The sequence below is a fragment of the Nothobranchius furzeri genome, chromosome 12 (assembly GCF_043380555.1).
Source record: "Nothobranchius furzeri strain GRZ-AD chromosome 12, NfurGRZ-RIMD1, whole genome shotgun sequence".
NCBI classification, from domain to species: Eukaryota; Metazoa; Chordata; class Actinopteri; order Cyprinodontiformes; family Nothobranchiidae; genus Nothobranchius; species Nothobranchius furzeri.
In genome coordinates this window covers 26,869,620-26,897,336 of record NC_091752.1, presented here as the reverse complement: position 1 = coordinate 26,897,336, position 27,717 = coordinate 26,869,620, and the positions used below count along the sequence as shown (strand labels likewise).

Below are 27,717 nucleotides of genomic sequence, written 5' to 3'. Positions count from 1 at the left end.
ACCGTCCTACTGAAGGTGTAAACAAATGCTCACTTGTTCACTCCAGAGCTCTGTGTCTTGCAGCCATGACTGCTGTGATAGTGGACTACATAATGAATGAGCGAATGTTGCTAATAGTTTACAGTTGTGTTGAAACATAGTTATTATGAAGATTACTCAATAATTTGAACATAAAGAAACACAAAGAAATCCTTTGGCAAATTATTAGATTATTATTACTATTACTACAGCACAAAGTACGTGGACGAGTATCTCGATTCACTTAAAGCTGTGGTAGCCTACGTAGGTTAAAAATTCTAAAGTCTCTTTAAAATGCTTAAACGTGACTATCTGGCAATGTTGTAGGATATAAAATAGGTAACCTTTCACATTTTATAATTCTCCTACCTAGGTTCCTTCGCTGGCATCCACACCAAAACTAATAATTTACATGAGCCTATATGAGGGCTGACCTGTAGAGCTGTGAATCCACCAGAAGGAGTGGTCGATCAACAAGAATCTGTCCCAGTTCTCAGCATGTACTACGGGGGGCTCAGACACAGTCGGATTAGCGCACCCACCTAGCTTGAATGCTAACTTGACCTGCATTGAATTGATGTCAGTCTGTAAACTTCAGAGAGGGAAGTTAGCTTGTTTATCCGCCGGCAGCAGAGGACGGTGTCGCCCTCTGCTGCCCGCGCTCTCCTCTCGGATGACATGTGTGAACCAATGTGTAGACCCCATCGTCTCTGTTCATGGTTGTGTGTCCACGTCTCCTTATTTCTATGGCGTGTGAGAAACAAACTAGTCGAAGACACACAAGAGCAGTGAAACAAGAAGCATAAAACACAATAAAGTCAGCCGTAACCGACTACTGTACAAGGAAGAATCAATAATGAACATGGACACAACAAGGATCATAAACACTGAACAAAAATGCAAAAGATGGATTAAGGAAGCCACAGAAATAAGGAGACATGGACATGCAACCTTGAACAGAGACGATGGGGTCTACACATTGGATCACACATGACAGTGTGTCATCTGAGAGGAGAGCGTGGGCAGCAGAGGGCGACACCGTCCTCTGCTGCCCGCAGATAAACAGAGAAGGAAGTGATGTCGCCAACAGAGGCTAGCTCCGAAGAAGACCACAGTAGTGGTGGAAACATCAGAATACAAGGTAAAACAATTTTTTTCTGTGTTAAAAAAGAACCAAGTAAATCAGTTCCTACAGTTAGTTTTATAAGAAAGGGCATATTGCAGTAATGGTGCGAGCATAAGTGCACTGACAGCAAACCAATAAGGTATCACCTTTAGGTCATATTAAAGTTAGTTCTTCCATTTTGCCATGACAGTTTACAGCATTGCTGTCACGGCCAACACCTCCTCCAATCGGAGACCCACCACACAAGCTGTTTTTACAGGACCATCGCGTTTGCAAAACGGGATTTGCCGCGGCTAACCTGGGGAGGATTTTGGCATTAATAGTAGCAAAGCTGAAGCTAGAATAAACTGGCATCAGGCCCCTCTCAAACTAAGACGGGATAAAGGGAGGTCGTCACTTCTGCCAGTTCTCTGTCATCGATTCTTCAGTGTCACGAGTTCAAGTGATCCCAGCCGATCATCAGGATTCCCTTGCTAAAAGAGTCTTCTCTTCTTTTCCAGTGTCTGCGTGACCTCATTTCCACTCAGGTTGTGCACGTGCTCTCCTATATTAAACCACGTGTTAAACTCTCCCAACACTTGTACTTCCACATATGGGTCTTAAAAATGCTACAGCTCAACTCACTACTTACTCAGCTCGTTCCTATGGATGTATGGGGGCAAACCATATGGGTGCCAACAGGGTTTTCTTTGGTTTCCATGATGGTCCCACAGGGGTTTGCCCACATACATTTTTACCCACATAGATTTTAACAGGCCCTACATGGGTTTTCAGAGAGACCCAGATGTTTTAACGCATATTTGAGCTTGTTAGAATCTATGTGGGCAAATCCCTGTTGGTCCACCATGGAAACCGTACACAAACCTTAATGGCACCCATGTGGTTTGTCCATATATATCCATATATGGCCTACCTATGCATGTTGGCAGGGCAGTTTGGGCTAAAATACAGTATTTCAACACAATATCACCATTAATGAAACCATTTTCTTGGTTGACGCATAAACAATTTTGAGCATCAAAATCAAACTATGTTCATCCTGTTGGAACGGTTAGCAAACATCACTGCAGAGCTTGTGAAATTTCAGACTGTCGCAGTTTCACGATGAAGCCAGCTTAGCAATTGTCTAGTTGAAGATATCATGAGACAAATTTTGCAAGTGTGTGTTTTGGCGAAGTAGAAACATTTGCATGTTCAGACGAACGATCACACGTTTGCAGCATTAGGACGCCGAGGTGCAAAACTGCTAGAGGATGCACCGTATCGCTCTAATACCAAGAAGAGCCAAGAGATCATTTACAGAGACTTTAACATCTGTGCATCAATTCATGCATGGAACGTCGTTACAAAACTACACAAAAGCACAAACATGAAAAAAGTTACAGCTAACTCATTTAAAACAGCTTTTGACTCATTCAGTGTATTTTAAGGATGTTCACAGATAAAACATGCAACAGTACAGACTGCTAAACTCCCACTAACATGCCGTAAAGATTCACTTCTGCATTCACAAAGATAAAAGCAAATTAAATGCTCTCTTTGATCTACTTTTTCCATCTGAGGGCTGCTGCTGCTGTGACATCACCAGGAGATTCACACTGCTACTTTCACTTCAGCCCTTCGAGATGTGGCCAGAGTGTTGGAATCATCTCGTTGGGACCAGTTGGTCGCCAGCCAATATCCAAATACAGTTTAAACAATGTTTGGAACAATCTAAGTTTAGCTAACAAGCCCCAAACTGTTGCTTTTAAAGTTTCAGTCCACTTCTGATGGTTATCTACACTTAAGAGTTTCAGTTGTCTTTTCTTTTTAAGTGTTTTGTTATAAGTCACATTTACGTTTTATGTGTTAGCGCAACTTTTTGTTCCGAGTGAAAAAAGAAAAACAGTTTAATTGTTTTATAAATAATACCACTGCACTACTGTGGCTCCTCAAAGAGCTCAGCTCACCAAACTTTAGATAAATGTATAGTCCTGTGAAAATGAATGGGATTGTCCACTTCATAGAATAGAACATCAGAATAGAGATGGCTGGAGCCATAGCAGAGTGCCTACAATGGTCCATACATTTAAATGTGGTCTAAAAAGTATTACTGTCAATGCATTCCTTCTTTACTCTAAAACGAAGTTGACATTAAAGTAAAAACAAAGTCCAGCTTGCTCCTACTCACCAGTTTGTGTCTCTTCGTCCTCCTCTTCATCAGGTTTTCAGTGAACACTAAGAGGGAAAAGAGGAAACAAGAGAGAGAAAGACTGTTTTAATCACTCTGAAGGAAACCTGCTATCATCCCACACACATTTTTCTGCATTTACTTCACAAGTACACAACTAAACACACACACACACACACAGACACACACACACACACATGCTCAGAGATAACCCCCAGAGGCTTGGTTCAATCAGAAGGGAGAAAAGATGTGGGGTGGGAAATAAAAAGATGACAGTAAGACAGTCAAGATCCAGAAGAGAAAAGATGAATGAATAGAATGCAGAGAGAAGAGCAGATGTCATGGGGGAGGAGGAGAGCATTGAGAGAGACCGGAGAGAGCAAAAACGAAACGCATGGCTTGGCTGAGTCATTTGTAACCACCACTTCCTTCACTGCTCTACTGATGACCGGCCAACTTCTAAACTAGGCTATATACACACACACACACACACACACACACACCACACACACACACACACACACACACACACACACACACACACACACACACACACAGTAAAGAATCTCAACCACACACCAACTAAACTGCTTTTTCTCCTTAAAGCACTCATATCTTTTGTGTTGATTTTCAGTTATATAAAGTAAAGTTGGTTGGTTTTAGGCATTAAAATATAAAAAGGCCATAAGAAACACACTAAGGTCATCACATCTACAGCTTGTGAGCTTCAGCCTGAGAACGTGACCCATGAGCTGACCCCATATGTGTCCCATGTGAAGCAACACAAATCTTAAAGGGTTTTTCCATTCCCACAATCCTCAGAGGGATGGCTTATTAACCGAGGCACGGATGGATGGATGGTCTCAAACATTTTATTAACAATCAAACATGCTAAGTTGCAACATTATGAACGAACAAACGAATGAATGAATGATTTTAACAGTAAAGTGCAACTTCTTGATGGTGATATTTGAAGGTAAAACAGCTAATGCTGTACTCTATTAATCTGATACATTTAACTCTTGCCATCATGAAGATTTGGGAAATAATCCATCATCAAAGTTTACATGACAAAAGCAAGTCAATCTCATAATGAGACTGTAATGTTCACAGGAACCAGTATTTCATGTTGAAAGGTTCAGGCAGCACAACAGAAGTTGGACAAGGATCTATGGATTGTACATTGTAGAGATTAAAGCAACACAATCAAAGGAAATGAATGTGTCATTTAATCTGCCAAAGACATGAAAATATTAAAGGTGTGGGTGACTTGTATATTTTCAGTGGTCTCTAATAGGAATGATTAACTTGCACGTTATACTCAGGGGATAAAAAGCTCAGATGCTCCTGTTTCAGGAAATAGCAGAATACCACATCCGAGGAGAGCTTCAGACGACAGGATTTGGAGTCTTTTTTACTGCTATTTGGACATCTCGCCTCTGATTGGCTAACAGCAACAACGCGACTCTACCACGACTGTTTGCTTTGCAACGTTGATGTTTTATCTCCACAGATAACACAAGCCTGGAGGAGTTCTGCTAGGTGGGGGAGTTGGTAATGCTAAAGGTTAGCTTTAGTCAGCTGAGACATTTTCATCTGTTTCCTGGACGCTAAACCAACAACAGCCTTCCCCGTCTTGAGTCAATTTGGGTGAGTCCATGAATGTTAAGTGACAGTGTGTCATAGATCTGTCAGGCTTTTCAAATCCTGGATTTCACCGTTTATTTTCTATCAGAAGCCAATGCAGATAGGTGTAGGAGACTTTTTCATGTTCAGCCTGCATGAAAAATTCAGACTGACCGATTATAATCAGAAACAAATAAAATAAAAAAATATACGTTAAGATTTTGAAAACTTGTGAGAAATAGAATGTTTTAACAAAACTATCAAATAAAGATGAGTAATTATTGCAGAGGTCTAGATAAATTCTGTTTCCCTTTACAGCCTAAGACCTGGGTTGCTCAGCGTTGCGCCTACGGTTTTGAGAAGTCAAGTGGTCACACAGGAGGCGCAGAGCACTTCTTGAAAAGTTGTGCGATAGTCACAACATCACGCTGGACTTGAGAATAGGAAGCGGGAAGTGACTCTATTATTTATACGTGATCAGACTTGCCGTCGTGTTGTGAGACTCTAATTCATTAAAAATGGTTAAGTACGCTATTTATTAGAATATTTTAAGATCAATAGTACCGTACTTTAAAGTTATCAAAACTGAAGCTGTGTTTGTGTCAGAACCCAAGCCCCCAGACCGGCCTCTCCCAGCTAACCGGCCTCCATCTTGGACCACATTTCCCAGCATGCTCCTCGCGGGAACTCCCGGCATTCTCCCAGTCACACCCAAGCCTATATATGGAAGACGCCGCACCGGCTCTTCACTCAGTCATCGTTTCATTGAAACCCCTGATCAGAGTTCTCTACCGAATAATCCTGATATCAAACATCTTTACCAAGCTCAACTCCCGTACCCAGTCGACCATCGTGACAGGATGACTGAGTCCGTAGATCCAGCGGAGTTCGAGCGCATGAAAAGAAAGACGGAGCAAATGGAAAATGAACTCATTCAGCTCCACGCCCTGATCGATCGGCTCCACACCAAACAAAACTCCCAGACCGATCTCATCCTACAATTATCCACAGCCCTCCATGCTCTCCAGCATCAAGCCCTCGCTCCACCAACAGAGGGGCCGCACTTTAGTCTCCCAGAGAGGTGGAACGGAGAGACGGGGAGCCCAGACGGTCTGCTCGCCACCCTCGACATGCAGTTTGAGTGCCAGCCAGGGCGCTTCCCCACTGCGCGCTCTCGGGTGGCGCATCTCACCTCCCTGCTCTCCGGACGCGCGGCTGAGTGGGCCGCTGCGCTTTATAATTCCAAATCACCGGCTTGCAATGACTATGCTGCTTTTGTGTCCACCCTCAGAAAGTCTTTTGTTCCACTCAGCAGCGAAGTGGGAGCAGAAACACAACTCCTAAAGCTCCGCCAGCGGGAGCGCACGGTGTGCGCTTATGCGTCTGAGTTCCGCACCATCTCCGCCAAGCTGCGGTGGGATGACTCTGCCCTCTGAGCTGTCTTCTTGGAGGGACTGGCGACCTACATCTGTGATGAGATGGCGGGAAAGGAACTGCCCCAGACTCTGGATGAAGTGGTCGATTTGGCGCTGCGCATGGATCAGCGGGTTCTGGTTTGGCCCAAGCCCTTCACTCGCCCATCCAGGGCGCCTGGACCTCTTCCTCGTTCCCCCACGCCTGCTCCCGGACCCGCTTCTACTGATGAGCCCATGCAATTAGGCCACCTTCCTCCAGAGGAGAGACAGCGACGGTGGCACGAGGGTCTCTGTGCCTATTGTGGCTCCTCCCACCACAGACGCCTGAACTGTCCATTACGTTTGGGAAACGAAGGAACCCACTGAGTATCGGGGTCGCTCAGCCTGGGTCACCTTCAGCCCCGCCTCTTCAAATCGACTCCTTCTTCATGTTACCCTCCTTCATGGTGAGACCTCACTTCAGATGCACGCGCTGTTGGACTCAGGGGCCGCTGACAATTTTATGGACATGGATCTGGCTAAGCGCCTACGGATCCCCATGACCCCCTTGGAGAGAGTTGTGCCTGTGACCTCGGTGGACGGTAGGCCCCTCCAACCCTATCCTATCCAAAACCGAACCCAGCCACTCCAGATGATTGTCCAAGGCCACCGAGAGACCCTCCAGTTCCTGATCATATGTGCTCCCTCCTCTCCTCTAATCCTGGGATTTCCCTGGCTCCGTCTCCACGACCCCCGGATTTCCTGGTCCCAGGGCCGCATTTTGGAATGGGGGATCCAGTGCCAGGCCCACCTCTCTCCTCCTACATCCATGCCAGACCGCCCGGATGGTGACACTGGCCAAACACCGCCCAATCTGCCACTGCCCTACCGGGACCTGGCTGCGGTGTTCGACAAGCGGCGCGCCACCACACTGCCGCCTCACCGCCCGTACGACATGGAAATCAAGCTGCAACCAGGAACCAGTCCACCCCGGGGGCGCCTTTTTTCTCTCTCTCCCGCCGAGTCCAGAGCCATGGAGGAATATATTGACCAGGTCCTCCAGCAGGGTTTCATTCGATCTTTCTCCTCCCCGGGTGCCGCAGGCTTCTTCTTTGTCAGGAAAAAGGAGGGTGATCTCCGCCCCTGTATCGATTACCGAGGTCTGAACAAAATCACAGTCAAAGACCGTCATCCTCTGCCGCTCCTCACATCTGCCCTGGACGCCATCTCCCAGGCGCGGATCTTCACCAAGCTGGACCTCCGGAGCGCCTACAATCTGGTCCGTATTAAAGCTGGAGATGAGTGGAAGACCGCTTTCATCACACCCACCGGTCACTGGGAGTACCAGGTCATGCCCTTTGGGCTGTGCAATAGCCCCGCCGTTTTTCAACGCCTCATAAACGATGTCCTCCGCGACATGTTGGGACGGTGGGTGTTTGCCTACCTGGATGACATCCTGATCTACTCCAAGTCCGAGGCCGAACACCTCCACCATGTTCGCGCTGTTCTAGCCCGGCTCCTGGACAATAACCTGTTCTGTAAGCCAGAGAAGTGCTCCTTCCACCAGCGGTCCGTATCATTCCTGGGCTACATGATTTCGGATAAAGGACTAACCATGGATCCTCAGAAAGTCCAGGCGGTGAGAGATTGGCCCCTCCCGACAAGCCTGAAACAACTGCAGAGTTTTCTGGGTTTCTGCAACTTTTACCGCCATTTTATTAAGGACTTTAGCACCATTGTGGCACCTCTCACTTCTCTCACCCGACCAAGCCCTCCCAGCCAACCGTTCCGGCTGACTCCAGACGCCGTTCGGGCCTTCCAATACCTAGTCGCCCGTTTCACGTCGGCTCCTATCCTCCGCCATCCGGATCATGCAGTCCCTTTTGTGGTCGAGGTCGACGCCTCGGATGTTGGCGCCGGTGCCATCTTGTCCCAAGCCGGGCCCGACGACAGACTTCATCCCTGCGCCTACTTCTCCAGGAAGTTTTCCACCACCCAGCAGAAGTACGGCGGAGGGGATCACGAGCTGCTGGCCATAAAGTGGGCATTGGAGGAATGGAGGCAGTGGCTTCTGGGCACCACACAGCCGTTCACCATCTGGACGGACCACCAGAACCTGACTCACATCAGATCAGCCAAGCAGCTCAATCCTCGCCAGGCCCGCTGGGCCCTCTTCTTTGAGCCCTATGAATTCCATCTCGCCTACCGCCCAGGGACGAAGAACCAGAAGGCGGACGCCCTTTCCCGCCAGTTCACACATCCAACGCCCACGTCCGAGCCGGCACCTATCCTCCCCGAGCACCGTTTCTTGGCCCACCTGAGGTGGCCACTGGAGGAGGCTATCCAAAACGCCCTCCGAGACGATCCCGCGCCTCCAGAGACCCCCGCGGGTCGGCTCTACGTCCCCACGGCCTGTCGCAGCGAGGCATTGTCCTGGGCCCACTCATCACGCCTGTCTGGCCACGCGGGCTTCTCACGGACTCTTAGGTTCCTCAAACGAGCTCCCTGGTGGTCACGTATGGAGAGAGATGTAAAGGATTATACAAGTGCCTGTGACGTCTGCGCCCGCTCCAAGACATCCAACCAGGCCTCGGTTGGTACCCTCAGACCTCTTCCGGTACCCAGCCGCCCCTGGTCCCATGTGGGGTTGGACTTCGTCACAGGGCTCCCACCAGTCAACGACCTTAATACCATCGTGACGGTCACTGACCGGTTTTCTAAGGCTGTTCACTTCATCGCCCTTCCGGGCCTCCCCTCGGCCCGACGCACAGCTGAGTTGTTCCTGGAGAATGTGGTGCGTCTCCATGGATTTCCTGTCGACGTGGTCTCGGACCGTGGTCCCCAGTTCACGGCCCGGTTCTGGAGGGCTTTTTGTCATCTGTTGGGAGCATCAGTCAGCCTATCTTCGGGCTATCACCCGCAGACCAACGGCCAAACGGAGCGGGCAAACCAACAACTGGGTCGGTACCTCCGCTGCTTTGTCTCGGCCCAACCCTCGCAGTGGCCTAAATACCTCCTCTGGGCTGAGTTATCCCACAATCTCCACACCTCCTCGGCCACTCTGATGTCCCCGTTCGAAGACTGCTATGGCTACCAGCCCCCGGTCTTTGCCCACCAGGAACCCGAAGTTGCGGTGCCGGCCGCTCAATCCCTGGTGAGGCGCTGCAGGAACTCCTGGATAAAGGCACGGGCCTCCATAACCCGAGCTAACGCCCGTTACTCTCACCAACACCTCCGCCGGCACCGTCCTGGTCCCTCATATGCATCCTGGACGCTCGCCGCAGGGGACGGGGCTGGCAGTATCTGGTCGATTGGGCTGACTACGGCCCTGAGGAACGCTCCTGGGAGCCGGCCCGCTCCATCTTGGACCCTGCCCTTGTCTCTGACTTCTGGGACCGCCGAGGTCGCCCTGGGACTTCTGGAGCCGTCCCTGGACCGGCGGGTCCTGTCAGAACCCAAGCCCCCAGACCGGCCTCTCCCAGCTAACCGGCCTCCATCTTGGACCACATTTCCCAGCATGCTCCTCGCGGGAACTCCCGGCATTATCCCAGTCACACCCAAGCCTATATATGGAAGACGCCGCACCGGCTCTTCACTCAGTCATCGTTTCATTGAAACCCCTGATCAGAGTTCTCTACCGAATAATCCTGATATCAAACATCTTTTCCAAGCTCAACTCCCGTACCCAGTCGACCATCGTGACAGTTTGCGCCGTAAAGCCGTTCCGCGCCGTAATGACTGTTGTAAAGTACTCCACAATGTTGTAAACAGCCATGGCGCGTCCGCCTCTGGTGTGCTCCAGGCTTTAGGCTGTTTTCCTCTGCTGGCCCTTTAATCAAGTTTTAAACAAAAACATCAAGAATTTTAACATTAAGCTCTTCCCCACATCCCTCTCTGCTGTGCTCCAGCTTCTTCAGCCACTACACACCACAGCTCTAAAAAGTAAACAAAAATTATAGTGTTCTTACTGGTTGTAAGTCATTTGAAGTACAAAAATGCTTGTTTTCACCCACAGGATTTAATGTTTTTTACCAAAGGCACAGTCTCATTTTCAGCCAACATGAGTAAGCGAACTTCAGTTTCAAAGTATCTCCGCTGTTTTGGACAAAAGCTTTGTGGAAAATATCCTTTAACAGATACTCAGAGCTATGATTGTGTACTTGTAGTGACAAACTTTATGAATCAGGATTTTCTTCAAGTTTGACTCAAAGATTAAATGCAGGAAAGAAAATTATCCTGTCATTTGGTCTGGGGGATCAAAAATGTCTGTATTCATTTTGAATGTGGGCAAAAACAGAAGCAGTAGAGGAGTCTATTTATCTTTGAGTTGGTTGTCTGTCATAGTAAAGCTTTATGATGCAATGATTTCAGGACAGGGCTGCAGGTGGCATTGTTGCTTTGCAGCAAGAAGGTTGCATGCATTAACTCAAAGCTCTAACTCTGTGAAGAAAGACCGTAATGTCTCTTCCACAAAACCTTCAACTGCACATCTGACACAAACATGACGTCTGGTTTACACAAAAATGGGTCTGTGTAAGTTTTTAGGTGATTGAGGCCTCTGAGTCAGTTTTGTGGAATCCTAAAAAAAACAGTTAATCTACGATCTGAGATTAAATCAGCTAATAGGTCATCAAAGCACTTGAAACATCTACATCCAAGCCTCACAAGTACTTTCAGTGAAATTTAAAATCTCCTCAATGTGCCTACCATTACTGCATCGCATCGACCTGAGGTTTTGCTCGTTCTCTTTTAATTCTTACAAAAATCAGAGATCTCACACAATCAGGTGGAACTTTCCTCCACTCCACTTCATTGCTGGAGACACAAACGTGCTCTAACACTGAAGCCATGGGAGTTCACAGCTAACTTTATAAATGTGAAATTTGAAAGCTCCCATTCACTTGTTTTTGAATACATTCGCGGTGGTCTCTAGTATAAATGCATGTCTTGTGAGTTGATATTTGTGGAGAAAAAGCTCTGGTGCGTCTGTTTCACAAAGTAGAAATTAGCTGGAGGAGAGGGGACCAGAAAATGATTTGAAGTCTTACTCATTAATATTCATGATATTCTGACATCTCGCCTCTAACTGGCTAACAGAAACATGCTTCTTCAGCCACCTCCATTCACTCTGAAACTTTTGATGTTTTATCTCCACAAATAACACAAACCTGACGGAGTTCTGCTATGTGGTGGAGTTGCTAATGCTAACAGTTAGCATCTACTAGCCGAGGCATGCTCTGCTCTCTCCTGGACGCTAAACCAACAACAGTTTTCTGTGGTCTTGAGCCAAGATGGGTGAGTCCGTGAATGTTAAGTGACAGTGTGACGTAGATCTGAGTGGCTTTTGCCAGTGTTTCACTGTCTATTTTATATCAGACACTAATGCAGGAAATAGGGGAAGAAGATTCTCCTGTTTAGCCTGTATGTGAAACTCAGAGTGACTGATTATATTTAACTAAGTACAAACTGCTTTTCGTGAGTCTGCTCTTAAACATGTGTTATTGCTAACACGCAAATGTTAAAGTAACACAACTTTTTTTTTTGCTTTAAGCTAGAGCTTTAACATTGATCTCAGTTATTGTTGTGTTAGAAACTTGACCAGTTTCATATTTGACACCAATCTACAGCCCTCTGCTGACCAGATTCTGCACTCAACAGTTTTGTGGAGCAGGTAGGTCCAATAGGGGGAGCTCTTTGCCAGCTATACAGCTGGTAGCTGTTATGCTAGCAGTTAGCATTTTTAGTTTGCAGAGCATCAAGAAAAAAGCACAAGATTAAGAAAAATAATTTGTTTGCTTTTCTGTTGGCCTCATGGCAAAGCCTGGGAGTAAATGTAACAGAGTAATGGTTTTGGAAGCAAAGGACTAAAACCAGAGTGAACTTTGACGGGGCCTACACCAGTCTGAGGGAGCTAAAGGAGGCTACAAAATCGTGGACTGATGGTGACCTGGCTTTGTTTCTACTGGACTTGTAATATTGATTTTGTCCAACTGTGTGGATTAGTTGGCTTATGCCTCGCTGAGGTTTATTACTAACTGTAGACCATTGACCCATTATTGTGAATTGTACTCTCGAGTGGCCTTCTTTGTCCACCAGGAGGTTGGGACATTGGTACACTTTCATTTCTAAGGCTATGCTTGGATTACTACCCAATCTCATGGAGAAGTGTAACTTCTCACAGTCTGCGTGCAAATGATCGGTTGTTACTTGTGTTTTGTTTGCTCACACCGAACTGAGCTTTCGATCACTCCGCTCCTTCTGCGTCAAACAGGCTGCAGGAAAACTGGAAATCAACCGAGTTTATCTTATTGAATACATTTAAAACCAGACTGAGAACCCTTGAGACGAATTTCCCGTGTCGTAACGGTCTTCTGTAATTTTGTACATACATAGGCGTCATTTTAACCGGGGACGCCGGGGACATGTCCCCGGCAAAATTTGTGATTGGCAGCTGTGTCCCCCCCACTTTCAAAAACGCCTGCTGATGAGGATTTTTGTTTTACCAGCTCAGATCTTATCCAGGGGTCGGCAACCTATTCCCATCAAAGAGCCATTATTACCCGTTTCCCACAGTAATTCTGGACGGACCTTAATAAGCAGTGACTTAAGTGAAGCAGGCAGGTCGCGCTAGAAAATTTAGTTTAAAAAGACGTCATAAATGTTTTCCCCCGTCATTTTTATTTATAAAATATGAAGTAAAAACTCACAATTTAATTTTCATTCATTTGTCATTAATATGTAGTCTACACCCGTGCGTTAACCATCTTCCAGTAAACGCACAGCATCCAGCCCACCTCTCCAAATGCGTAAAATGTGCATCAGCCGCTAGTTAGGCGCACCATCAGCTGATCAGCCCAGACAAGAGCAGAGCAAATAGAGACAAAATAGAGGATGATTCTGTCTGGATGTGGATGGAGATTACATTTTACAGCAGCCTGATCATCATTTAAATACGTAAACCATCACCTGTCTTCTAGTCCATGCTATCAGCATATATTTTAATTGGTGTGTGTGTGTGTGTGTGTGTGTGTGTGTTTTCCACTTCAAACACTGGTCTAACCAACCAGACCAGCGTGTCCAGTAACGTATTAATGTTACAATTAAACAGTTTCCCTTCATGTAGGCTAGGAACATTTCACCTGCCGTGGCCCGACCGCTTCTGCTCCACACGAACTTTGTGCGTGATCAAATGTCTCTACGCATCATGCGTCTCCATATTAGAGACGGGAACAAGCGCTGTTCAGCCAGTTTCATAATTTCATAAAAAGAACATTTTTCCAAGTGACACATCCCTCAGAGAGACCGGGTTTCCAGACCGCTTCAGTGGGAGGAAATCATTGCATGCACCATGGTTCTGCGCTGCGCTGCGAACCCCTCAGATCTTCAGCTCACTTTCCACCGTGGGCGCTCCGAGCCGCGCTGAACACAGTGTCCAGTATAAAGCTCTGATGTTCTGATGGGAATCTTTTACCTCCGCGATGTGCGTTAACGATTAAAATGTCAGCTCATCCATGTGCATCAGTGTGCGTGGGGGTAATTCTTTCAAACCAAGCAACATCCTTGAGTTCATCTGTCAAAATAAACAGTCAAATGGAAATATATGTAACCTGCCGTTTAACTGTTTTGCCTTCTTGTGAAGATTGTTGCAAAGAGAAACAATTAAACTTGATTAACCCCAGAGCCACCCAGAGCGCATGTGGGAAGGTTCCTCCCACTGAAGCGAGTGTTTTCCAAACGCTGTCTCTCAGAGAGACTTGTCACTTAGAAAATGTTCCCTGATGATGAAACTTTGGCTGAATAGCGCTTGTTCCCGTCTCCAATGTGGCGACACATCCAGGAGCCGTCTGAGGAGAATCCCAGAATCTCACATCGTCTTCAGCTAATAAAGCGCCTATGATTACGCACAAGCGTGACGCGTCAACCCGGTCTCACAGTAAGACCGGGTTGGACCTGTTCAGGTTTATGCAGACAATCTTTACATTTAGAATTGGCATACAGATGTAAAATTAATGCAGTAAAATATAAAGCATTTTATTTAAATATCCATCCATTATTTTACAAACACAGAGCCGCATCAGATGGATGGAAGGGCCGCATGCGGCTCCAGAGCCGCCGACCCCTGTGCTAGCCTACTTTATTGTCCCCAGCAATTTTTAAACCCCACTCAAGTGTATGGTTATTGTCCCCAGCAATTCTGGAAACAAACTGACGCCCTTGTGTACATAACATGTCTGTGTAACTGAAAGATTTTGTAACTGTAACTTTTGCTGCCTCTTGGCCAGAACTCCTTTGAAAATGAGGTTTTTAATCTCAATGGGACTTTCCTGGTTAAATAAAGAACAAATAAATAAATAAAATGTTGCTGTTAGCTCATTGTTAGCTCTAGCTACAGCAGGCTGCAGCAGGGTTGTTTATGACAATTGTAATTTCACATCCAGTAGGGCGGAAGAGCAGGAAACTGCTCTGTGCAGCTACGCCTTACAGCTGGTGACAACCTTTGGAAAATGAAAACTACAAAAACAAGAAAACAAGAAAAAGATGTGTACAGATTTAAGTCTAAATGTCCAGAAAAATGTTACCCTAACATTTCTGTTAAAACATTGGAGGCTTACAAAAAATATTTAATAGTTTTCTCTGAGTTTCATTTGAGTAAACTGTGTTGATGAGCTTCAGGTATTTCGATGTATGTTTGAGACTTTTTATGTGAGTGATTGAAGTTTTCCTGGACACTGCAGCACATATTATTTAGTTTGCTAAGTAAAAAAAATCTTGGGTTAAAATGATTTTAAAACGTAACAAATACAGTCAAATTCAGGAGCACAATGACGTTCACTGTAATAAAACATCCTCTAACAGATTCACACAGAAGCTGTAACAATCTAGTCAGACAGTGATGATCAGTGGCTTTCTGGAAGTCAGTTGAAACACGTAAACTCTGCATCGTGAAACACACAAATCTATTCTTACGTTTGATCTCAGCTCACCGGCGTGCGTTCACCCGGTGCACAAACAGAAAGTTAGACTCTGGTGAAAGCTGGCTCAGCAGATTGCTCACTGTGGGAGGATTGTGGGAGTCTGAGTTAGCAGATGAGTCAAGGAGACCCATTAATATCCAAACGAAAACCCCATCAGTTTTATCTGCGTGGGAATAAAAAAAACACTCGCGGAGTCGTTTCTGTCAAACAGAAGCCGTGTGTGTTTAGACAGTGGCACCACCTAAACATGTTTTAAACTTTAATTTGTTTCTCGTTTCTCATCAGTTCTAAACATCTCTGACAGATTTCTGCTGGCATCCCCAGACAGTGTGCTACTGTTGTTTTTGACACTCTCGTCTGTCTGTTGGTGGTGGTTGAATGAGAGTGCAGTGCATGAAACCAACCGTGCAGATTGTATCGTAACGCGTCATTCATAGAAGCAGCAGCTCAGAGACGTTAGAGAAACACGGGTCCTTTGGTCAGAGATGTGTTCTGATGATTTATTAAAAACATTTATTAACTTTAAAGTTTGGCTTTAATGCTTATCAGCTTAGTAACCTGCTGGTGTCTGATTACACATCTGGTTTTGATTCTACCAGTCAGGGAGGGAAGTGTACGCAGAGCTGTTCCTTGCCCTGAACCTCTCTGAAGGTATTCCATGTGTCTTGTTATTCTTGATGGTTTATGCTGACGCTTCCTCTGAGCATCTAACATTTACTTCAACCTTTGCCCGCTCCTTCCCAATCCATTTGTAAGTCATGCAAACAAAGGGATGTTTGACTGTCTAAAGCTCACTTGACAGCTGTCTGACAACATCTGGCTCCAGGCACCGCAGGTGGAGACTGATGATTCTCCAGCTCAGCTTTAAGTGGTCATTCATTTTCTTCACACTTTAAACTTTTATAACCAACTCAGAAGTTCACAGGTTCAGCAGTTCTTACAAATGGCATTTTTATACACTTTTCCTTTCTTAATACATTTTAGCTGCAAAGTAAATGATTACACATAGGAACAGTGTTTTGCCAGAGTGAAATTTAAAGGTGTGAAACTGTGAAAAAAAACATTTTTTTCATTATTATTTGTGATTATAATCTGAGTTTTTCATGCAGGTTGAATATAAAAATAGTCTCCTACAGCTATCTCCTGCATTAGCTTCTGATGGAAAATAGATGGTGAAAATAGGAATTGTAAAGCCTGACAGATCTGTGTCACACTGTCACTTAATGTTGGACTCGTCCATCTTGGCTCGCGGTGTGGAAGGCTGTTGTTGGTTTAGCGTCCAGGAAACAGCAGAGAACGTCTCAGTTAGTAAAAGCTAATCATTAGCATTAGCAACTCCACTACACAGCAAAACTCTTTCAGGCTTGTGTTACTTGTGGAGATGAAACATAAACTTTGCTAAACAAATGGAGTCAGTGGTAGAGTTTCATTGCTCGTAGCCAATCAGAGGCGAGATGTCCAAATATCAGGAGATAGTACTCCAAATCCTGTAGTTTTAGGCCCAATCCCAATACTTGCACTTCCACCCTTGCACCCTTCAATTTCGCATTCCCAGCCAGGGTTGCAAGTGTGTAGGACGTTAACCACTCCCCTTTTGGACCTTTGATCTGAAATTCACCTAAGTCCATGCAGACTTTGGCCAAGAGTACTACCCACAATCCAGTGCTGTGTGAGAATTTTGAGAGGAAAGCAGAGCAATGGCTCAAGTGCCTTTTCTGAAAATATTTAAAGTTTATTTTAAGAAGATTAACGATATTTATTCATGCTCTGAATGTTTTAGACTAGGATTTAATGTGGACAGCAATACATTCAAATTTTGTTCAATAATTGTTTGAAAATTGTTGTTTAAGATTTTTTTTTAAAATAGCCCAAACAGCGACCGGCATATGTCTCAGTCGAAGACTTCTGACAACTGACCTGCACTTCTAAAGGGCCTCTTAGAGTCAGAGGACTCCAAAGTGCTTTACACTACAGTGCATCATTCATCCATTCACACACTGGTAGGGATGAGCTGCGATGTAGCCACAGCTGCCCTGGTGCGCACTGATGGGGTGAGGCTACCAAACATGGGTGCCACCGGTCCCTCCGACCACCACCAGCAGGCAAGGTGGGTTAAGTGTCTTGCCCAAGGACACAAAGGCAGAATTCTCAGTCTGGAGCCGGGATTGAACCTGCAACCTTCCGATTACTGGTCAACCTGCTCTTCCTCCTGAGCTACTGCTGCCCACACTTACTACACACCTCCTCAAAGTGCACTTCACAGAAGGATGTAGGGCACAGTGCGAGTATTGGAATTGGGCCTGAGGCTCAACTCTAACGTAGCTCACTTCTACTTCCTGAAACTGGTGCACCGTGTTCCTCCCGGAGCACAACGTGCAAGGAATTCACATAGAGGCCACTGCACATGAGTGTTCCAAACCTTTAACATAGGATAACATCTTAAAAACATGAAAAGTGTGAAAAACGTGTGACTGCACCTGTTTAGCACATGATTTCTGTGTGAATTTTGGAATATTTTCAAGGTAATAAAGAGTGAAACCTAAGGACGCTCACATGTGAAGCCTTTGGGAGAACATGTACACCACATGTAAAACACACCAGGCATGTGTAAACACATCGACACACGCAATCACACGTTTTGTGAAGAACATGTTCAAGTGAATTAATTTTTTATGGTTTTACAATAAAATTTAGTTCCTTTGTATTGAATTTCTTATAAAACCTAAAGAAAAAATGTGATTTCATGCCAAAAACATTAAATGGAAGTGACAGAAATAAATGTTTACTCCATAAGAAGTCTGAGAGAATGCAATCTGAGACAAAGAACAACATGGACACTGAGTATTGTCCTCATAGAGCAGCGCTGCAGACGGATTACAAGCCCACACGTGAGTATTAGCGCAGCAAGGCAAGCATAAGCACATGTTGAACTGTCTGCAGGTCACAGAACTGCTCAAGGATCAGAAATGTGATGTTTCCTGACCAGTGGAAAGGGACACGGGGGTACAAAGACACCTAAATATTTTAATCACTCAAGCAGCGGTCACCAACAAGCTGTAAATACAAAAACAACCTCAGCTACACAGTCTGAGCAAACTAAATTAAAAACTTTCTGCTTTCCTCCTCTCTGGAGGTGCTGTCTATGAAAAACTCGAGCTTATCTTTTGCACAAAGTTCATCTTGAATCTTAATTGATCTGATTTGGATTTAAAATGCCTCACTGTGTTGAAGCATTACTACTTTTAATAATTTCCTCTGTGTCATAGCTCTACCCAGAACCTTTACTATCACAACACTCCCCCCATCCTCCATAAATCTGCCACCAGTTGCTGCTGTTCTTATGTCGGCATAAATGGAACAGTTTGTCTGGCGATGCAAAACTGTGGAAACAACTTTTGTTTTCGTTAGAAATCTGATTAGCCCAGCATCCACACATCTGTTATATGTGAGTGTTCATCATTGGGAACCTGCATTCTGTAGAAAACATAATGAGCTTATCTTCTTCTTTCATAACACAAACCAGTGGTCAAAAAAGTTAGCATGGATGTTTCACTGCGCTCTTAGAACACCTTGTTTTCCTTGGAAGGATAATTCCCCTGTCACCTCACTCATTTTTCATCACTTATTCCCTTCCAGGAGTAATCTTGTATTCCTGTCTTCCTCCACCACTGGGAGACTCCTGACAGAGGGACGTGACTCAGACAGGATCTGACTCACCTCCACCGGAGCCTAAACACTTAATTCCCACGCAGATGATGCACTGAGATGCTATTGTGCATCCGATTAGCCTGACACATGAACTCATGGGGGAAATGGGAATGGGGAGATGCTTTTCTTCACAAAAAGAAAAAATACACACACACACACACACACACACAGAGGGGTATTTGTCTCTGAGAAAGTCTACAATATGGCTTCTAATTCCTGCGTCTTATGAATGAAAAATCAGCCAAGGAGGGAAAGTCTGTGTGTGTTTCCACCATGAATAATGTCTGGGTAAGACCACCTGTGCCTCTTTTCTGCCTCAGTTCCATTAAAAACCCAGAAGGTTCAATGCTGGACCTCAGTCCATCCCAATAACCTAAATAAACTAAACTAGCTAAAGCGTTTATAAAGATATTTCAAGATATTTAATTTGCAGAGCTTTGACAAATGCACCAAATATCAGGAAATGTAAATCCTTTGTGTAATTCTCACTGGCAAGTTGTCTAAAATGTGAAAATGTGCTGATTAAAGGTGCAATTGGTAAGACTGACATCCAGTGGTTAAATGTGGATACTGCAGTCCATTTTTAAAGCAAAGATATTACTCTCTCACCGCCATTCCATGAGTTCCCAGGCTGTTACTAGTTACAGGTATGAGGCATGCCACCAAAGTGCTGCACAGTAACACTAAAACGGATCAACAAAGACTATTAAAACCATCCAGTAAAAAATGGAGTAAAATCATGTAAAAGCTCAACAACATCTAACCCAGAGAGTTAAAAGTCAAACTATAAAAGTGGTTCTCTTTCTTAACATTCGTTTCGATGTCTCACTATGGGATACGCCCCTCCGCGGATTCCTCAGAAGCACTTATCTCAATACGCCAATCCTGATTGGCCAGTGACCGTGACGTACGCGTCCCCATGCTACTATAAGTAGCAAGCGTCCCAACGCACGCACTATTCAATCACCTCTTCTCGCTTCGGTGGTCGCTTATCTCTGAGGTAAGTTAGCTCAACTGTTCACAGACGGAGCCTTCTAATATTCTCTCCGTCGCCGAACGTTAACTTACCGTCCTTCTGTCCTGACCTTCACCATAGGTTCGGGGCATAACGAGCAGCTTCACACTCCAGTGCACCTGTTCGCTCTCTGCTAACACACCAGTTAGCCAACATGGAAGCCGCTCCTCCCACCAGAGGAGTCGATGGCTCAGGAGCTCGCCTCTGTACCTGTGGGAACAAAATCTCAAGCAAAGACCCGCACAAGGTCTGCTCGAGCTGCCTCGGGCTGGAACACGCCCAGCTGGCATTGGAAGTCCCCGGGTCATGTGAGAACTGTGCCTGCTTCACCCTGAAGAGCCTTCGCCGGCGGCTAGCGTGCCAAGCTAGCCTGTCGGGGAAGGACCCTTGCCTGCCGGCCCCTGGGCCACCGCCTGGGGACGCCAGCGAACATGCCCTCCCGGAGCCGGAACCGTGTGCCGAACTCAGCTGGGGCTCACAGCTCGAACTGGCCGGTCCGAGCCACCCCGTCGAGGACGTGTTGGAGTTGGACTACGGAGACGACGAGGACACCTCGGAACTCCTCATTTCAGAGGAGGACGAGGATGACGACGTCTTTCTCCCCGTCGCTCAGGCCTCCATGCCTAGCTTTCCGTCCTCTCCCAGGGATGGAGCGGCTTCTCCGGCCGCCCACCTGGACATGCAGTCAGTCTGCCGACGCGCTGCGACCAGGCTCAACATCCCTTGGCCCACCGTGGTCACTGAGGCTGTCAGGTCCCGCTACGAGGGTAAGAAGCTGCCTCAGGCCACAAGGGCGGCAAAGCCCCTCCTTCCCGCCTTCCCGGAGCTTCTCCAAGAAGTGAGGTCCTCCTGGGACAAACACCCTTTCAGCTCAAGGTCTCCGGTCCAAGGAGCCTCCTCGCTGGACTTCGAGGGGATGGAGAGGGCTGGCATGCTTCGCATGCCGCCGATGGAACCGCTGGTTGCAGCCCACCTGCACCCACGACTCTCGGCAACTTCCTCCAGGCCTCCCGCTCTCCCTGCAAAGGCGGACCGCTTCCAGTCGGCGCTGAACGAGAGGGCGTACAAGGCTGTCGCCATCTCGGTCCGAGCTTTGAATGTCTCCTCCATGCTCTCAGCGTACCAAGCCGAGCTCTGTGAGGACATGAATACGAAGCCGGACCCGGAGGTGTGGGAGGAAATCACCGTACTGACCGACATCTGCCTGCGGGTGCAGCGCTGCGCGGTCCAGGCTACGGCGAAAGCTATGGGCATGATGGTGCTTCAGGAACGTGCACGTTGGCTGAACCTCACCAACCTCTCTGATAGAGAGAAGGAGGACATTTTGGACATGCCAATCGTGCCTGAAGGCATTTTCGGCTCTGCCCTGGCATCGATGCAGCAACGGTGTGAGGCCAAAAAGAAAGAGGATGAAGCCCTTCATCTCTGCCTTCCCCGTAAGCCTTCACCGGCACTGCCGGCTCGGCCGAACCTTCCTCAGGCAATACCCCGAGCCCAGCCTCAGTTCCGGATCCCAAAGCGCCCGAAGCCTCAAGCTGTCCAACCAGCTCCCTCGGGCTCAGCGCCTCGACCAGTGTGGCCTCAGCGATCCGGCAACCAAGCTGCTCCGCCACCGGGACAATCCACCCGACCCGGCGGTCAGCAGGTGAGGAAGAAGAAGAGGGCAGCCTGACGGAGTTCTTTCCCTCCCGACGCTGCAGCTGGCAGTTCCCCGTTCGCCAGCCCCTCCTGTTCAACGTTGCCATGGTGCTTTCTCCCCCCCTCACGGAACCCCTCCGGCAGAGTCCCCGAGCGGTCCAGGTTGGGGCCAGGACGTGCAGCCGGCTGTGCCGGCTCAGAACACACGTCACAAGCACTCACATTGTTGTTTTTCACAAACATGTCACGCTCAAGGAGCATTAAAACGTTCGCTGCCGCATCCAGACAAAATGTCAAGGGCGCAGCAAAAATCAATAAAAATGTTACCCATGAGCGGTCCCAGGCGGGGTCGGCCCCTGGCGGACTTTCTAGCCAGCCACGGGTCGTCCCCGTACACCTGGGCCGTCAAAGAACAAAGCCCCCGCGCATGCGCAGTGGTTGCCACGAGCACTGCTGCCCCACAACCTCTGGGGGGAGCTGGTGCTCCGTGTGTCACGGCTCTCAACTCACATGGAGGAATGGACAGCGGTTTCTGCTTCACATTGGGTGATAAGAACAATTTCGAGGGGTTACAGGCTCCAATTCGCCTCAGTTCCTCCTCGATTCTCCGGCGTAGTGTTCTCCCACGCCCAGGGGTCGTCAGCTCACATCCTTCAGGGAGAAATCTCCTCCCTGCTGGAGAAGGGAGCGATATGCATTGTGCCTCCCGATCGGTCTCAGAGCGGTTTCTACTCCAGGTACTTCCTGGTCCCGAAACGGGGAGGGACCGGGATTCGCCCGATCCTGGATCTGAGGGCCCTGAACCGATGCCTCAGAAAGTACAGATTCAAAATGCTCACGCTCTCATCCCTTTTGCGTCTGATTCACCAGAACGACTGGTTCACCTCAATCGACCTGAGGGACGCATACTTTCATATTCCCGTGTACCCTCCACACAGGAAATTTCTGAGGTTTGCCTTTCAGGGAGTGTGTTACGAATACACCGTGCTCCCATTCGGCCTCTCGCTGAGCCCGAGGGTGTTTGTCAGGTGTACGGAGGCGGCGATCGCCCCTCTGAGAGGGAGGGGCATTCGACTGGCCACATATTTAGACGACTGGCTCCTGCTGGCACGGTCCAGAGAGGAGGCAGCGTCAAACACGCTGGTTGTGATCCGTCACTTGTGTGGTCTGGGTTTCAGAATAAACTGGCAGAAAAGCGCTTTACTCCCCTCCCAGAAAATAACCTTTCTAGGTCTGAATCTGGACTCAGGGGCGTTCACGGCCCGTCTCTCGACACCGCGCGTGGACGCGCTCTCGCTCTGCCTGGCGCGCTTCCGCCTACACAGTTCGGTGCGGTTTGCGTTATGCCTCAGGCTGTTGGGTCTCATGGCGTCGGCTATTTCAGTGGTACCACTCGGCCGTCTACACATGAGAGATTTTCAACGCTGGGTGGCTTCTCTGGGTCTCTCTCCAGTGCGCCACAGAGCGCGCAGGGTGACGGTCTCTGCAGCGTGCGTCGCGGCGCTCCGCTGTTGGCGTCACCCCTCCCTCTTGGCACAAGGGGTGCCTTTGGGGTTGGTTCTCGTGAGGAAAGTGGTCACGACAGATGCGAGCCTGTCAGGTTGGGGGGGGCTCCTGGAGGGTCGCTCTGTCAGGGGTGTGTGGAGCAGAGAGCTCTGGGGGACACACATAAATTATCTGGAACTCCTCGCGGTCTTTCTGGCCCTGAGGCGCTTCCTGCCTTTTCTGTCCGGCCATCATGTCCTAGTGAGAACAGACAACACCACGACTGTGGCATATATAAACCGCCAGGGGGGGCTGCGCTCCATGCGGTTACACACACTGGCACGCAGACTGATCCTATGGTGCAGCAGGCATCTCCTCTCAATCAGAGCCACCCACGTCCCGGGTGTTCTGAATCGGGGGGCGGATCTGTTGTCCAGAGGGACACCCCTGTACGGGGATTGGAGCCTGCATCCAGCAGTGGTGGAACAGATTTGGATCCGGTTCGGCACAGCCGTAGTGGATCTTTTTGCCTCCAAGGAGAATGCTCAGTGTCCTCTGTTCTTCTCCCTGCGCGACCGAGACGCTCCACTCGGCGTGGACGCGCTGGCGCACGACTGGCCACGGGGTCTGCTTTACGCTTTTCCCCCAGTGGCCCTGATACCATCCACCTTGCTGAGGGTACGAACCCAGCGCCACACTCTCATTCTGGTGGCCCCATTCTGGCCAGCCATGCATTGGGTGGCGGACATTTTCCAGCTCCTGGAGGGCCAACCTTGGAAACTGCCGCTTCGCAGGGACCTGGTGTCCCAAGCGGGAGGCTCGATCTTCCACCCTCATCCAGAACGGCTGGCCCTGTGGGCCTGGCCCCTGAGGGGTGCGGACTAGTGTCAGCAGAGCTGCCCCAGGCAGTCATTCGAACCATTCAGAATGCTAGGGCCCCCTCCACTAGGTCCCTATATGACTGTAAATGGAGGGTGTTTGAAGCCTGGTGTCAGGGCAGGGAGGTCTCACCCTTCCAATGCCCGGTGAATGTCATTCTGTCTTTCCTGCAAGACTTGTTGGATGGGAAGAAGGCTTTCTCCACCATTAAAGTGTACCTAGCAGCCATTTCCGCCCGACACTTGGGTTTTGGGAAGAAATTGGCAGGTCAACACCCCCTGGTGTGTAGCTTCATGAAGGGCGCGCGCAGGCTTCTCCCTGTGTCTCGACCCCTGGTGCCCTCATGGGATCTGTCCTTGGTGCTGTCGGCCCTCTCCGGGCCTCCATTTGAGCCTATGGACGGCCTGGACCTTAAGATCCTGTCTCTTAAGGTGGTGCTACTCCTGGCTTTGGTATCTGCAAAGCGAGTTAGTGACTTACAGGCTCTCTCTGTGCACCCATCCTGCACCCAGTTTGCACCAGGTGACATGAAGGTGTCCTTGAAGCCCAACCCTGCCTTTGTGCCTAAGGTGGTGGGCTCCTTTTCTCCTATTATCCTCACAGCTTTCTACCCACCGCCCTTCTCCTCTCCTGAGGAGGAGCGGTGGCACAAGCTGTGTCCGATTCGCGCGCTCAAGGAGTATGTGAATCGGACAAAGAACCTTCGCAGGGGGGACCAGCTTTTTGTGTCATGGGGTGGGACTCGTAAGGGGAAACCCGTCACAAAGCAGAGGCTTTCCCACTGGATTGTGGAGGCTATTTCTATGGCTTACTCCTGTCAGGGCATTCAGGCACCTGTTGGGCTCAGGGCCCATTCTACTAGGGGCCTGTCTGCTTCTTGGGCCCTTTTTCGGGGGCTGTCAATCCAGGAGATTTGTGCTGCAGCAAGTTTGGCTTCTCCACTTGCATTTGCACGCTTCTATAAGCTTGATGTTTCGGTCCCTGCAATGACTCACACGATTCTGAGTGTGGGGTCTTTGGCGGGCCAAGACGTATCCCTGTAGGTTGGTGATCGCTGGATAAGCTGTCTGGCAATACGGGAGTCTCTATATCCCATAGTGAGACATCGAAACGAATGTTAAGAAAGAGAACTTTAGGTTACTGTCGTAACCCCGGTTCTCTGAGTAACATGAGTGAGATGTCTCACCAGACAACCCTTCTTGCTGGGCGAAGCGAGAAGAGGTGTTTATCTTGAATAGTGCGTGCGTTGGGACGCTTGCTACTTATAGTAGCATGGGGACGCGTACGTCACGGTCACTGGCCAATCAGGATTGGCGTATTGAGATAAGTGCTTCTGAGGAATCCGCGGAGGGGCATATCCCATAGTGAGACATCTCACTCATGTTACTCAGAGAACCGGGGTTACGACAGTAACCTAAAGATCTTCAACCTTCTAAAAACTGCTACTGATGGAGAGACCTTTACAGATAGGGGGAGTGCTTTCCATTGTTTTGGTCCTGCTCCGGAGAACACTCTATCCCCTCTCGTCTTTAGCTGAGCTCTAGGCGCCACCAGCAGCAACCTGCTCTCGGAGCAGAGCATTCAAGCAGGGACATATGGCTGCTCCAACTCCATCAAATAAGCTGGAGCCAGTCCATTCAGAGCCTTAAAAACCATTAAAAGGAGTTTAAAACAATTTCTAAAATCAACAGGCAGCCAGTGAAGAGCAGCCAGAACAGGTGTGACATGATCAAACTTTCTTTTGCGTGCCAATAATCTCGTTGCAACATTCTGAACGTGTTGCAGACGAGCTACTGTACCCTGACTTACACCAAATAAGACAAAATTACAGTAGTCTTATAAAAAAAACATGTATCACAGTCTTAAGATCCTGTCTAGATAAAAATGGCTTCAGAGCACTTACTACACCTATTAGAGTAGCTTCTCTGCGGTGGTCTTTTGCCATCTTGCAGCTTGCTGTTATTATTTTAAACGAGTCATAAAAGCAAGTAAAATGACATGATTGACTGATTATTCACTTCCCACATACATCTCATTGTAATATTGAGGTGTTGGTGATTGAAAAAGTAGCTTGAGACATTTTTAAAGCCGACTATTTACCTCTAATTCACTGTTAGCATTGTTAGCTCACAGTTAGCCTCTAGCCTGCATCACCTGATATTAAAGAAAAACAAAAGGATGTCGTGGCTTCTTGAGAAATAACTTTGGTTTGTTCCATTTTACTGGCTTCAGTTCTTTAAACAACAGGAGCTTTTTGCCTACCGGTGTCAAATGACATGCCAGCACTGCTGCGTTAGTTCTATGCAGATTCAGCAACCTCCAAACTCATAGAGTGTAAACCGTGACAACGTCCCTCTTTCGTTTTTTCAAAAGAAAAAAACCTGACAATGTGTTTCAATATAACCTTCCTTCCAACATGACTGAGACATTACACTGTTTTGGGATTATTTCACAGCAGAAATCTTACAAATTGCTCCTTTAAAGCCAGAGTTTTGTTAGCATCTTACAGAATAAACAAATAAAGCACCTTTCCATCTGTCTTCCGAACCCAAATGGGGGAAATTTTCTGTCAAAAATAAAATATTCTTAAAGTTAAACTGAGAAGCACCTGTACAGGTGTACCACACATGGAGTTTCTTATAATGCCTCACAATGAAACGTATTAACTGAGTTTTGATTTGCAGAATGAGATCGCCAAATTAAAAGTCAGTACGGAGAAAACTTTTCTCAAGGAGCTGCTACAGTTTCATTCAATCTGCAGAGATGCATGATAAAGAGGAACAACAGGTGGGGGCGTCTCACTTCCACTTTCAGAATGGAAGCAAATGAAAGCTAAAAAGTTTCCTGGTCACTATGTCTGACTTTCATGTTTCTCTTCAAAAGAAAACAGTCACTTCGGCGGCGTCCAGTCAAACCTGAAGACCATCGCCACAGTGTGGGAGGTGAAATGGAAATAACAGCTGTTTGCTTTACATAATAATGTCTTTCTGATGAGATGGAATTGGTCCTAAAACAGAACTTGGAAAAAGGCTGTGTCCTACAATAAGAGCAAGAACCTCAGTTTGTTTCTGCTGAATTTATCTGAATTTTTTATTTAATAACTTGTTTGAAAAATAATCATTCAGGGACGACAGCCTATTGAGACTTCCTGCTGATTTTAGATGACGTCATTATGCTTTTTTCTTCTTTAGCACCAGTGAAACTGAAAAATAAATTCCAGCCTTAAAGACGGGATTATAAAGATTTGTATGTGTGAGAAACCTTCATGCAACATTTTATTAAATGCATCTTCCAAAACATCTAGCACGCTCCAATGCTTTGTGTTGCTTGTACATCATAATAATCATGACTAACGATGACCATGAAGCAGCTGAAAGATGAAACTCTCCTGCAGAAAGTGGGCGTGATCAGATAAAACAGCAGCTTTTCAGGTGTGATATCAATTATATTCAGAGCTTGTATGTGTTAAAACCTCCTTGCAGATTTAGAAGTAGGAAAACATTCAACTTAATCAATATTTTCACACACACACACACACACACACACACACACACACACACACACACACACACACCTGATTATCTCAACTCATTTCCTCAGCTGCCTGATCTGTGTGAATCAAAGCCAAGCCTCCTCTCACTGCTCTCCAGCACAGTTTTCACTCTTCCTTTATTCTCTCTTTT

The 27,717-nt window shown here is 47.3% G+C and overlaps 1 protein-coding gene across 5 annotated transcripts in view; it reads right to left on the bottom strand.

Annotated features, from left to right (window-relative positions):
• The window catches only part of LOC129166804 (uncharacterized), a 100,856-nt gene that overhangs the window by 63,778 nt on the left and 9,361 nt on the right, over positions 1–27,717 (bottom strand). For 4 of the 5 annotated variants that reach the window (XM_070542502.1, XM_070542504.1, XM_070542503.1 and 1 more), the window contains exon 1: positions 3,315–8,559. In XM_070542502.1, the coding sequence (XP_070398603.1) occupies positions 7,050–7,829 (780 nt within the window). In that variant the 5' untranslated portion in view covers positions 7,830–8,559 and the 3' untranslated portion in view covers positions 3,315–7,049. Of the gene's footprint in view, positions 1–3,314; positions 8,560–27,717 lie in introns of those variants that run through there. The other variant, XR_011515686.1, reaches the window with a different exon arrangement.